Source organism: Vulpes lagopus, chromosome 1, assembly GCF_018345385.1.
Source record: "Vulpes lagopus strain Blue_001 chromosome 1, ASM1834538v1, whole genome shotgun sequence".
NCBI classification, from domain to species: Eukaryota; Metazoa; Chordata; class Mammalia; order Carnivora; family Canidae; genus Vulpes; species Vulpes lagopus.
Window position 1 is genome coordinate 93,232,488 of NC_054824.1, and position 14,859 is coordinate 93,247,346.

Below are 14,859 nucleotides of genomic sequence, written 5' to 3' on the forward strand. Positions count from 1 at the left end.
AATTTTCAAACAAGCCACCCTGCCTCTTCTTTCAGTTAATATCTGAATGATCAGAGTTCAGAGTTCAATGTAACACAGACTTACAAGATTACAAATCTGTCTGAATTAGAATGGATTCTCTAGGTAGCGGTGGCTCTCAAGTTCCTGTAAACACTATCCCGTTTATATGATTGAAGCGATGGGTACAGGGCTGGCCATCAATCTGCATTGTAAGCTGTCTCTTCATGTACTGAATGCAGTCCAAGAAACCTGTGAGAGCATCCTTCCTTCCCCCTGAGCCCTTGTGTTCTAGTAGATTTGAAGTGTTCATCTGAGATTTTCTTTAAGTACAATTCTTAATGAATGTGTACTTACTTTTTCTTTCAGCATAACATGACCCAGTTCCACTTACTTAGCTAATTACATTATGGAAAATTACATATCTTATTGTAGAGAGCTGAGAAATAGACTCTGTCTTATAATCATTGCAATTGCATATCCAAAGAATCTCTGTCTCTTTGGTTCAAATTTTAATATAAAATACACTAGTAGGTACGTGTGCAAAAAGGTACACGTGTGTATGTATATTAAAGCTGGTTGCTGCTGGTACCTGTGTTAATTCTAGGAAGCTTCTCACCCTATTTTTAGAGGAAGACAATTGGAATCTCCACACATCTTCAGGCTTCACGATAACAAGTCACCATAACATAAAATCATGTATGATCAAGGTCTATCTATAAACTTCCCTGAATTAATTATTAGGCATCCAGAAATGTGAAATGACCCTTTTGATTCTTCCCCAGACACCGTCAACCAATGGTGTTTCTAGTTATAGAATTGCTTCTGCTCTTCCTGTAGCTCACTGCTTCATTCTCACCAACATCAATTACAAGCCTCTGCCAACACTTTTACTTACAGTTTTTTCTCTCCCTCCCACTTCTTCCTATGTGCTGGTTTTTGACCTGTTACCCCAGTCTTCATGACCTAGATCACCACTGTCCAGTAGAACTTTATGTGGTGATATAACGAATCTGTATATTCACCTGTGCAACTGTGGGTAGAACTGAATTTCAGTTTTAAGTAAACAGCTATCTATGGCTGGTGCCGGCCGTGTGAGACGACGCAGGTCAGTGTTGCAGCCTGTGTCTGTAAGTCAGCCTTCCTCTCGCTCTTCATGCACATCTATGCTTGATTTATACTGTTTATTTTATACCGTTCCCTCTGTCAAGAAGACACCATCCTTGCACTTAATAAATAAATGTTTTTGAGCCTCTGATATCCCGGGCTTACCTTGCTGAATATCGCTTTCTGCGTTGCCTGTCCCTCTTACAATTTAGAGCTCTCTCCGTGAGACCAGAGGCACTTTCACCTGTGAATCATACCTCTTTGTGAGTTTCCCTTAGATCTTCTGGTGGAATCTAAGCTCCTTGCGTTGGGACCTTGTGATTTTGATCTTCACATTACCTGTGTGCCTAGCATGGTATACCTGACATTTAGGGGCTGAAAAAAGGACTTGGATGAGTAAGATAATGAAAGTAGCAGATAGCTGAAGGTTGGAATGATAGCAAAGTTCTTTCTCCTCCCCTGCCCCCTGTTGCCCACACCTTCAAATATTTTAAGTTAGAAAAAGACTTCGATCATTAGAGAAAATACTTTGAATATGTTTCATAAGGCAAGTTGGGTTAATGGTAAAGCCATTTTTCCTTAAAATATACCTTTGGCTTAAGTCAATAAATTTAAATACATGAATTTTTATTACTGGAATCTGTAGGTGTTTGCTTATACCCTGTTTCATTCACTAGGTATTTGAGATTACTTACCAAAATACATATATTGCAATATTGCAATTTTTATTGTTTTAAAGAATTGAAGTATGGGAAATATGAGTAGTATAGTAAGATGTGGCAAGGGAAAAATAAGTAGACATAAAAGCATGCTGCAATATTCTGTAGTTACGAAAGCTGGGAAATATGCAAATATAAGTAGTTTGGGGACCAGAGAAGATCGTTCTATATTTAACTGTTCCTCTTTAGAGATATCTGATAAGTAGAAAAATATATTTCTCTTCTAGAGGTACGTTTTCTGTATTTTGACAATGAAATATATGCAACATTAGTTTTAAGTGAATTAAAATCCAGAAGAATAAACTTTGAAAGATAATCTATTCTGTGACGTTAAATTATTTGTACATAGTGTGATTTTTCTAATAAGAGGCTGTGAACTCTTACTGTTACACTAAAAAAATTCTGTTTTGATGGTATGAGTTAGAATAATTTTTAGTTCAAACATCATGTCCTTAATATTACAAAGGTTACAAGTAGATAATAAGCTCTTTCATAACCTGCAGAGCTGCCTTTTACCAGAAAGGCCTGGAAGATAGAAAAACATTGCACGTGAACATGTATGTTTGTGTGCCTGTGTTTCTCTTCCAACACTCCCCAAAAATAAGTAGCTTTCATTCTCAAAGTTGGTAAATTGTGAGATAAACCCTGCAGGTGAAGTTCTTTATGAGCAGCAAGAGAAAATCAATCATTACTTTGGCCTGATGCTGTGTTTTCATTAATGAAGTTCTGCTGTTGACACTGACCTTTCTTTAAATGCAGGTGAAGATGCTTTTGATGCCCTACCCCCATCCCTCCCGCCTCCCCCACCTCCCGCAAGGCACAGTCTCATCGAACACTCTAAACCTCCCGGCTCCAATAGCCGACCACCCTCAGGACAGGACCTTTTCCTTCTTCCTTCAGGTAAGAGGGAAAAGCCAAAGGAAACTTTTCACTCATTTTCTAAGATTGTACTGTCAAATAAGCATTAGTAGTGTATGGTTCCTAGCTCCTTAGCAGAAAAATCAGGGTAGAGAAAACCAGCAGTTGGGCAGGTTTGCTTGTCAATTGGTTAATTTAATGCAAAGGATTATAAAAATGTCAGAAGCAACAAGAATCATAGGTGCTGCCGAACTCGTCCAATCCAGGTAACATCGTTATGCCACAGAAGGCGTCCCTGAGAACCAAAAGGGCTCCACGATGGGGCACTAGTGATGAGGACAGAATTGAGACTCTCCAGATTTTGAGCTCAATATTTCTTCCTAGTAAGTTTTAATTTTACTAGCTGTGGCTGAGGGTCATAATTGTGTTCAAAAAGACAGTGTTTTGGTAAATTGCATTACAACATTAATAGATTTTTCTGAAATATCTGATTTTATTGTTACCATTGTTAATTTTTAGTATCAGTGTATCAAACTATTGTTTTTCAAGGAAAAATCAACACATAGCTTTTTTTTTTTTAACCTTTCGAGTGAGGAATAGAAATAAAAATAAAGAGACTTATAACAAACCATCCACTCCATTAGCACTTTCAGGAAGAAATAATCAGTTACATTAAATCTGCTGATATCATCCAGTATGTCATGTTGATGAGACTATGATCCATATTCAAATTTTTGTCTCAATTTGGTTTGGATAAACATAGAAAAATTTTTTAACAATTACATTTTATATTAGATAAATCTAGAAGTTTTTAATGAGGGCTCAATTTGATTTTGGGCCGACTCTAGCTCAGTGAAAACTTGGGAATCTTAGTCATTACCATTCACCTTTACTACTCATTTTCCTAAATTTTTCTTTTCCAGTCATTTTGGTAACTAGAAAGTTTGAGGTGATTCATGGATGAGACACACAAATTATACTCCTGTAACTTGAAGTAGGTAGCTTTGGCTTCTAAAAGAGGCTCATTTTTTAAGAAATAATTTTGAGTTAGTTTTTCATCAGTAAGTATTGCTTGAATTGTCCTTTGTGTCACCTGCTCTATGAGATGCCCCCTCCCCTCCTGGAGTCCATGAATTCACTGGAAACTATGAATCAAAAAGCAAGGGTCATACCCCTTCTAATCCAGGCAGAAAGCATGGATAACTATTAGGCTCCTATTAATTCCTATATCATAAATACTGATAACACTTGCTGTCTTTTTCACTTATTCAAATCTTTGTTTTATACATGAACTTTAACATAAAAGAGTCACTCTAAAACCAGTTAACCTTTCCCAAGGCTAACTTCTGGATAATCTCTGGTCAGATTCCTACAAGGTACCTATCACTGTTTGTATATGTGGTTTAAGCCCCATGAAATAAAAGTCACTGTAGTGCCTTCTTTTAAAATTGAGTCAAGCTTTCCAGGAGTTGGAAGAGAACATTTTTACACAAATACACACTTTTACTTGTTTTTAATCAAAAGAGCTAATTATAAAATGTTTTAGTTACCATAATTTTATTTTTCATTGTGCTTTAAAAAAAAAACTTCATAAAAATGCTGTGGATATTACTAAAAAAAATTACAAAATGAAAATGCCCCTTTTATTAGGTAAAACAAAAGTCGTATAAACTGTTTTTATTTCATATATAGGTTTACTTGTTTTCATTTTGCTTGACTGCCAGGCAGCTCAGCAACGACCGTCCGTAACCTACTGTCTGAGGCTAGCGTGGGGCCAGGGCAGTGTCATTTGGACCTGTTGACTGTCTCTGGACCTTCCCTTGTACATGGAGGTATTCTGATTCTACTCCCAATAATGTTGATGTCACTTGATAATAAATACTCCTGAGGAAAAAAATGATAACTTATTTTCTTTCCTCTTCCAGCCTTTCATATTATTAACATGGCAGATTCTAGTCTGTTGCTAGATCCTTTATGGGATCCATTGAGATAGCAATTTTTAATCAACTCTATATATTTTTTATTAAAGCATAATTAACATACAATGTTATTAGTTTCATGTGTAGAACATATTAATTCAGTAATTCTATGCACTACTTAGTGTTCTCACAGTAAGTGTAGTTACTTCTGTCATCATAGAGTGTTCTTATGCTATTATTGACTATTCCCTATGCTGTACATTTTTTTTTTTAGATTTTATTTATCTATTTGACAGAGCACAAGCAGGGGGAACAGCAGGGAGAGGGAGAAGCAGGTTTCCCACTGAGCAAGGAGCCTGATACAGGGCTTGATCCTAGGACCCCGAGATCATCACCCAAGCTGAAAGCAGACGCTTAACCCACTGAGCCACAGGTGCCCCACCCATACTGTACTTTTAATCTCCAGGATTTATTTTATACCTGGAAGTTTGTATCCTCTTAATTTCCTGAGACCACATATATCAGCTTGCCTCCTTTTCAAAAGAAATATTTTAATTTTTCTTACATAATAATAAATAGAGCATGGTTTCTTTTGACTCATAAACAAGCATTTGAGTATCATTTTGCAAATTAATACATTATATATCTAAAATAAAAGATTTGTGACCTTTCTTCACTCTTATGTCCATAAACTTCATTAAAGAATACCCTTTAAATAATAAATGAAAGTTTGACTCACTAGTTATAGAATCATAAAAGGGAAATAGAGGTGATTGCTGTATTAAAGCAGAGTGTATGAACGTTGTAGTGCTGTTGCTTTCACTGTTGTTCATGCTGTAAAATTTTAGTCTAGTAAAATGATAAATCTTCGCTGGGCATGATTGAGAATTGGTTTCCTTAATGAAATCATTATCCCTAATTAAAGACAAAGGATAGATGTCTTAAAAAAAAAAAAAGTTGGATTTCTTTCTGGTGTTGTGCTAAATACCTGATCAAACGCCCCTCTTTATTCCCAGCATTCAGTGCCCTCAGTGCCCTGCATACTTGAGTCAAGTTCACCTTTGCAGCCTTATAAGCCCACTGACTTCTGTGTAGCAACAGTTTTCAAACTGTAAGGTCCTGTGTTTCTGCAAAGGAACCTTAGGACTCCTGCAGAATGTGGGGGGAAGCAAAGCAGGGGCACGGCTCTGATGCTTCTTTTATCTGTTTTTGGTGTTCAGCCTTCATGCAAGATTTCTTTTGGCAAATAGTAATGCCCACTGCTGTGCATGAGCATCTATTCTGGATGGGCTAGTCCTCTCTTAACAAAACCTGAAGAATCTTCAAAAAAAAGCTTTCTACTTTGCTAGCAGATATGTGCTTTTGTTCAGATTACAAAAAGGCACTTCTTTTGTGCTGGTGGGTTGAAAGAGGCAGCCCCTCCTTCTACCTTGTGCCAGGGCCAGTGCTCCAGGAACAAAGCCAAGGCTGCATTTCAGTCTGCTCATTCCCATAACTACATGTCTTTGTGCAGTGCACAAAATACACAACATGCCTGGCAGCCCTTGGTTGAACCTTTCTTTCACTGTTTTTTCTAACCTGGAATCTCTTTTGAAGTCCTTATCCAATCCTAAAGTCACCATTCAACTCTAAAAGCCAAATAATTTGACTTGATTACAGTTAAATGAAAGTTTTCCAGTTGGATCCAGAAATGCAATTTCATAAGTAAAATAGAATACTTGGGTCATTTAGCAAGAGTTATGGAAGAGGATTTAGGCAGTTCCGTTAACTGTGACCTTTATGAAACAGTCATGATGTGACTACCAAGGGAGCTCCTGCCATCTGAGGGTGGCACTTCCAGAGTTCAGACCAGAGAAGGAGTGAGGTTAGGTCCAGTGCTCAGCTGGCCCGGAGACCACTGTGGGGAAATGTTGAAGAACTGAGGGGCTAGAGCTGGAGCAGTGGTTGGTTCTCAAACCGTAGTCCTCCAGCCAGCACCATCAGTGTCACCCGGGGGTCCTACTTAAAATTCATAGGCTCCAGGAGGACTTACCAAATCAGAAATTCTGGGAGTAGGGCCCAGCAGTCTGTTTCTACCGGCCTTCTGGGGGATTGTGAGGCATACTCAAGGGTTAGAAATACTGAGCTGGGGTAGTCCTGGCGAAAGGCAGCCAGGGCGGTAAAGAGAGTTTACACCTGACCGCAGAAACCACAGCGCATGACAGGAACTGCAATGTTTAACAAGAGAGATGACTTTGAATACACATATTAGAGTTGTCTCTAGTTACAGTATTTGTGAAAGGAGGACTAGATTTCCTCCATGTTTCCTCAGAAGATCAGACCAGTGAATATGATTAAGAATGAAAATTTCATCACAATTTTCTAAAGTAAGAATTCTTAAGCATTGTATAAAAGAATTATTTTTTTAGAGGGGTGGTGAGTTCTCTAGCACTGAAGGATTTAAGTAGTGGCCAGATCACTACCTAGTTAGGGAGTTTATGAATGTGAGTTAAAGAGTGAGGGCCGCAGAGAGGGAGGAATTTCATTTCACCTAAATAGCTCTTCAGACCTTTCTAACAATGAGATCCTGCATTGATACTCTTTTAAAATTCGGAGGATAACTGATAAAGCAACCAGATGGTTTTTGGACAGCCCCACAGGAAAATACACCACTATTTTAACTGTCCAATTTTATTTGCCTTTTTTTCTACACTTGAGTAAATATTTGGGAAGTGTTTCAGATAATGAAAAAAAAGGAATTAAAAACATTCCCCAGTGCCACCCCCTAGAGATAACCATTTAATAGGTTTCATTCTTACGCAGCATAATTTCAATCAATGCATATTTCCGCATTTCTTTTATAGTGAGCAAACTTTTCCTCCCAGTCTTCCCTTAGATTTCTATAATCTCTGAACTAAGTATTAAAATTTTAATTTAGCATTACCATACTGTAAATCACAGACAATAGTACTTTGCTTTTTAGAATAGATTAATGCCATCGTGTTTATTCACTCATTTCTCAAACATTTATTACTAGATAAATGGTACATTGGCTATTATATTTTCAGTTTCTATGTTTTAATTCTAACTGTGGATATAAAATTTTACTTTAATTAGTTTTTGAAGGATTTATTTCTAAAAACTCGATTGCTTTTCAAAATTATCGGGAGACAGTTGATTATTGTGCTGTCTGTAGTAACTGGGTTGATCTTTTCCTATTGAAACCTGAATACTTTCAACCTTGCTATAGAAGCCCAGTGTACCCTATCACTGGACTAGTAGCAAATTTAGCATAAAGAAAGACATGGGGCAGCCCGGGTGGCTCAGCGGTTTAGCGCCGCCTTCAGCCCAGAGCGTGATCCTGGGGACCTGGAATCAAGTCCCACGTCGGGCTCCCTGCATGGAGCCTGCTTCTCCCTTTGCCTGTGTCTCTGCTTCTCTCTCTCTCTCTCTCTTATGAATAAATAAATAAAATCTTAAAAAAAAAAAAAGGAAGAAACGGATGGTAGTGATTTATAACTGACCTAAGTATTTTTTGCCATTTATGGTAATATTTTTAGTATACCTAGTGACTTTTTAAGTGAAATAGTTTAAAGGAACAATACCCTACACAACTATATATTTTGTAGTCTCTTTATGACCCTATAGTATATCCAGAAGCTAATGTTTAAAGTGCACAGTTAGTATGGACATAAGTATGTTTGACAAACCTATAAATTACCCCTAAAGAGATTTTTTAATAAGTGTATGTATTGTAAAAGGCATGCTTTCCTCTGATCTAATGTTATATCAGCAATGTTTAAAATGCACAATAATGGAAAGTAAATTTTATTGAATATTTAAATCTAAATCTTCGGGAAATTTCTAAACTGATGCAGAAATCAGCATACCTAGTTCCAAATACTTACTCTTCCAAATCAAAGGATAAACATTTGTTGCATGAATTTATCTTCTCAATGCTTCCTAAAATGTTTCAGCAAAATTAATGAGGCTGAACCATTGACTTTTTAAATATCAAAAGTGCAAAATCTAACATTAGTTTTAATCTTGAATTTTATAGAAAGCAAGTAAAATAGCCTTACTTAGGTCAAAAAAGTCTCCAGCAAAGCTAGGAATAATCATTATACTCAAAAAGGGGAAAATGACAATCAAGATTTCAACTCTTGCCTTACATTACCTAGTTAAAAAATCAGTGTAAATATGTGCTAATTTTCTTCATAATCAGATTCTTACATATTCTTCATGACAAATTTAAAGGGACATTAAAACAATAAAATATAATTGGATCCTTAATAGTTATGATTTTAATCTTATGTTAGTAATTCAGATTTCACTAATTTTGAATTTATGAAAGATATGAATCAATCTGGATTTATTTTTGGTAGTTAAAAGCATAGATTTATGACGTTCAGGCCATTTGCCTAGCAGTGTGCTTGGTACTGTGTGGTAGGTGATATAATTTAAACACAATGAGAACACAAGACCCCTTCCCTCGAAAGAACTTACACTACCTCTGGAGATAAGTGGCAGACATAACAGAAGGTAATATGAGAGAAGAAAACAGAGGAGCTAGAGATAGAAGTGGTGGCTAAGTAAATTATCAGTGAACCAGACATTGCAGAGATAGCGTTTATCTACTCAGAAATGAAACCAGTTCTATGGATTTAAACCTATATGCTACTAATTTTAAACCAGTTATATTTTTGGTCCTAACAATTTAATATAGTACACTGACAACATTTATTTTTCTGCCTTCAGTTCCAATTAATAAACATCATTAGAAGTAGCAAAAGTAAATTTAATTTGTGTATAATTCATAATTTGTACTATTTCAGATGCCACTGTTCTGCCAAGGTGGTTAAAACTACAACTTTTTACTGTATGTAAAAAGCTTAAAGGTACTAATACCACAATTTTTAACAATTGAATCTACTGTTCAGTGACCCAGTTAAAAATGACTTTTAGCTTAGGATGCCCAATGTAGTAATTTAAGGAGCACTTTATATATACAGGAGATTTCACACACATGAATTTATTTAATCTTCACAAATCCCAAATGTCAGGTACATTTTATAGGTTATGCCTAATGCTTAGAGATTAACAGACTTGATAATGGTGCTTACAGGCAGAATTCAAACCCTCTTTTTTTTCTTTTACTTTGCAACAGTTTCTTTTTTTTAATTTTTAAAAATATTTATGAGAGAGAGCATGCATAAGCAGGGGGAAGGGCAGAGGGAGAAGAAGACCTCCGACTGAACAGGGAGCCTGACACGGGGCTCAATCCCAGGACCCTGGGATCATGACCTGAGCCGAAGGCAGATGCTTAACCAACTGAGTCACCCAGGTGCTTCTACTTTGCAACAGTTTCTATTCATTATACCAGACAGAATGGGACAGAAAATAAAAATTTGCAGCAGCTTTTATCACCAAGAATTTTATAATTAGATCTGGAAAATATATAATTAGTATTTTGTATTGTCTAGGAATAAATGTGAAGAGCATATTTGAGCAAGTAATGAATAAATTAGAAAATAGGATTAAAAGAAGGTTAATATCAGTCATGAAATTATTGTTCTAATTTTCAAAACCTTTGATCTTTATAGAGCACTTCTAGAATGTTTTTCTTCAGCAATTTGGTAGAGATCATTTTAACTTGAAAATTATCTTTACTTTTAAGACCCCTTCTTTGATCCAGTAAGTGGTCAAGTCCCTCTGCCTCCTGCTAGGAGATTACCAGGGGAAAATGTCAAATCCAACAGAACATCACAGGACTATGATCAGCTTCCTTCAGCTTCAGGTGAGTTGGCCAATAATAGTTAAAATGCCTTCCTAACGTTCATATCATGCTTTTTCCTTTTCAGAACATCTTTTTATTCATTATATAATTTAATGAGCAACTGCCAGCCTAAAAAGTATTTTTATCGCTTTAAAATTTGCTTATAAAGCTTGTATTATGAAAGGAATGCCTACAAAACTGCCTCATTAAAAAGAAAAAAAAAATGATACCTTCATATTATCTTTTGTTCACTTAGTAAAGCACATAGTCTGACTCAGAACCTATTCATTCTCTAACTTTTGTTTTGCCCTACCAGATAGGAGCAATGGGAAAAATCTCTTTGTACATCAAAATGCTGCATTCTCTTATTTTTCAACTAAAGGAAAAAAATCTCTTTAGAATTAATATTGGCACCAAACTATTAATTTTCAAAGGGATGTGCTGCAGTGCTCCACTGGCAGCTATTAAGCAGAATGGGAGAAGGATGTGCCATTTTAGTAAATACCAGTCATACTCCTAGCCATTAATAATGAAATGCTGATGAAATTGCTTCTTCAGGAGGCCTTCCTCTACCACTATATCTAAAATAGTCCCATATACCTTATGTAGTCATCTTCTATACCCTCCTTGTGCTTTATTTTTCTTCAAAAAATGTCTCTATCTGAAATGCCATTCATTTGTTTGCTTGGTTTGTTATTTGTCTGTCTGTCTTTGCTAGAATATTAATGCTTTGAAGATAAGGGTCTTGTTTGCTCCACTGCTATGTCCCCATACACTCACAAGAGAGGGCCTAGCACACGATTCTTGGATAAATGGTTGGCTGAATAGGGGAATAGGTGGGTAAAAGGAAGAGTAGCCGATGTATATGCTGTGCTGAACACACATTTTTCTTTGTTGAAGTGCAGTTGACCCAATGTTACGTTAGTTTCAGGGGTACAGCGTAGGGACTTGATAAATCCATACTTTATGGTCTGTTCACTGCAAGTGAACCTACCCTCTGTCACCATTCAGTGCCATTACAATACCACTGACTATATTCCCTGTGCTGTACCTATTATCCTTGTGACTTACTCATTCCATAACTGGAAGCCTGTATCTCCCACTCACCTCTACCGATTTTGCCCGTCCCCCACACTCTACCCCTCTTGTAACCATTGGTTTGTTCTCTGTGGGTCTGTTTCTGCTTTTAGTTTTTTATTTGTTTTGTTTTTTAGACTCCTCATATAACTGATGTCAGATGTATGTCTTTTTCTGACTTACTTCACTTAGTATAATACTGTTTAGGTCCATCCATATTATCACAAATGGCAAGATCTCTTTGTTTTTTATGGCTTTTTTATGGCTGAGAAATATTCTGTGTGTATATACACACAGACATACACATATATACATACACACACATCAGCTATCAGTGGACACTTGGGTTACTTCCATATCTGGACTATTATAAATAATGTTGCTGCAGAAAACGTGCATATGTCTTTTCAAATCAATGATTTTAACTTCTTTGGGTAAATATCAGTATGGTATTTCTGGATCATATGGTATTTCTATTTTTAATTTTTTGAGGAACCTCCAGACTGTTTTCCCCAGGGGCTGCACCTATTTACAATCCCGACAGTGCTTGAGTGTTCCTTTTTGCACATCTTCGCCAACACTTTTTTCTTCTCTTTTTGATTCCAGCCAATCTGACTGGTGTGAGATGATCTCATTGTGGTTTTGATTGGCATTTCCCTTGATAGTGATGTTGAGCATTTTTTCATGTGTCTCTTGGCCACCTGTATGTCTTTGAAAAAATGCATTCAGATCCTCTGCCCCTTTTTGGTTATTTGCAGGGAGGGGTGTCGGGTTGTAGAAGTTCTTTATATATTTGGAATATTAACCTCTAATCAAATATATCATTTGCACATAGCCTCTCCCATTCAGTATGTTACCTTCTGGATTTTTTTTTTTTTTTTATGGTGCTTCTGGAGTTTTTTGGAATAGTTAGAGGAGAATACTTATGAACTCTTCTTCAAATATTTGGTAGAATTGATCTGTGAATTCATCTGGTCTTGGACTTTTGTTGGGAGGTTCTTAATTCTCAGTTCAATATCGTTACTATTAATTATCTGTTCAGATTTTCTGTTTCATCCTGATTTAGTTTCAGAAGATCTAGGAATTTCAGAAGTTTCTAGGAATTTAACCATTTCTTCTAGTCTGTCCACTTTGTCAGCATATAATATTTTTGTAGTAGTTTCTTACAATCCTTTGTATTCTGTGATTTCGATTGCTATTTTGTTTCTGATTTTGTGTTTTTATTCCTTGATAATAAAGGTTTATCAATTTTGTCTGTTTTGTTTTTGTTTTTTTCCAAAGAACCAGCTTTTGGTTTCATTGATCTTTTACAATGTGTTTTTGGTCTCTATTTTGTTTATTTCTGCTCTGGTCTTTATTATTTTCTACTTTAACTTGAGTTCTCTTTGTTCTTCTTTTTCTAGTTCTTTTAGGTATAAGTGTAGATTGTTTGAGATTTCTGTTGTCTTGAGGTAGGTCTGTATCACTATAAATTTCCCTTTAATGCTTTCTCTATAGCCCAAATATTTTAGGCCTTTGTTTTCATTTTCATGTTTCCATGTGTTATTTCCTCTTTGATTTGTTGACTGATTGGTTGTTAGTAGCATGTTGTTTAGCCTCCATGTGTTTGTCCTTTTTCCAGTTTTTCCTGTGATTGATTTCTAATTTCATAACATGTAGTTGGATAAGATGTAGGATATTTCATTCTTACTAAATTTGAGATTTGTTTTGTGGCCTAACGTGATCTATTCTGGAGAATGTTCCATGTGTACTTGAAAAGATGTATATTTTTTTGCATGAAATATTCTGTATATATCTGAAGTTCATCTGGTCTGAAGTGTTGCTCAAAGACATTATTTCCTAATTGATTTTTCTGCTTGCATAATCCATTGATTTAAGTGGAGTGTCAGTATCCCCTACTATTACTATAGTATCCTCAGTAGTGCTCCCTTTATGTCTGCTACTTATATGCTTTATGTATTTAGGTGCTTTGGTGTTGCTGGCATAGATACTTAAAACCCATTAAACCTCTTGTTGAACTGATCCCTTTATCATTGTGTAATGTCCTTCTTTGTCTCATGTGACAGACATTGTTTTAAAGTCTATTTTGTCTAATAAAGTTTCTACCCTAGCTTTTTTTTTTTTTTCCATCTCCATTCTCGTGGAATTTTTTTTTTCCCATCCTTTCACTTTCAGGCTATATATGTCTTTAGATCTGAAGCAAGTCTCATGTAGACACCATGCAGATGGATCTTGTTTTTTATCCATTTGGCTGCCCTCTGTCTTTTGATTAGAATATTTAGACCATTGTTTTTTGGTTGTTTTATAGTTTTTATGCTCTTCTTTCCTTGCTCTCTTTACTTGTGATTGATGACTTTCTGTAGTATTATGCTTAGCTTTCTTTCTATTTTTTTTGTATCTGTTATAGGTTTTGAGTTTATAGTTACCATGAGGTTCATATATAACATCCTAACTATATAGCAGTCTATAATAGTAATGATGATCACTTAAGTTTGAACCTGTGCTAAAAGAGCTTTCTTACTCCCCCTCCACATTTTATGTATGTTTTCATATTTTACTTCTTTTTATTCACAATTTTCTTTAACTATAAGCTTTTCTCTTAAAGGAGTTCCTTTGAGATTTCTTGTAACATTGGTTTAGTGCTGATGAACAACTCTTTTTTTTGTCTGGGAAACTTTATCCTTTAATTTTCAATGACAGTCTTTTGGGGTAGAGTATTCTTGGTTGTAAGGTTTTTCCTTTCAGTACTTTGGCTATGTCATGTCACTCCCACTGGCCTGCACAATTTCTGCTGAGAGATCAACCTGTGGGGTTTCCCTGGTATATAACTTTTTGCTTCTCTTTTGCTGCTTTTAAAATTCTCTTTATCTTTAACCTTTGACATTTTAATTATTATTGTGTCATAGTGTAGATTTCCATGGATTCAACTTGTTCAGACTTCTCTGTGCTTCCTGAATCTAGAGGTCTCTTTCCTTCCCCAGGTTAAGGATGTTTTCACCTATTTCCTAAAATACATTTTTCTGTCTCTCTTCTCCCTGTGGAACCCCTATAATGCAAATGTTTGCTTGATGTTGTCCAAGAGATCCTTTGACCTGTCCTTATTTTTTAAATTCTTTTTTCTTTTTGCTGTTTATCTTGGATGCTTTCCATTATCCTGTCTTCCAGATCTATATTTTTGCATCTGCTAAACTACTGTGAATCTCCTCTACTGTATTTTTCATTTCAATTATTGTATTATTCAGCTGTGGTTGGTTCTTTTTTATATTTCTCTTCGTTGAAGTACTGAGTTCTTCCATTCTTCTCTGCAGCCAAGTGATCATTTTTATGATCATTACTTTAAACTCTTAAGCAGTATGCCTGATAATCTACATTTCATTTAGTTCTTTTTCTGAGGTTTTCTCTCGTTCTGTCATTTGGACAGCATGTT

The 14,859-nt window shown here is 35.8% G+C and overlaps 1 protein-coding gene across 3 annotated transcripts in view; it reads left to right on the forward strand.

Annotated features, from left to right (window-relative positions):
- The window catches only part of CBLB (Cbl proto-oncogene B), a 221,328-nt gene that overhangs the window by 187,061 nt on the left and 19,408 nt on the right, over nucleotides 1–14,859 (forward strand). For all 3 annotated transcript variants that reach the window (XM_041750956.1, XM_041750954.1, XM_041750958.1), the window contains 2 exons: nucleotides 2,583–2,723; nucleotides 10,257–10,376. In XM_041750956.1, coding sequence (XP_041606890.1) covers nucleotides 2,583–2,723; nucleotides 10,257–10,376 — 261 coding nt within the window. The remainder of the gene's footprint in view (nucleotides 1–2,582; nucleotides 2,724–10,256; nucleotides 10,377–14,859) is intronic.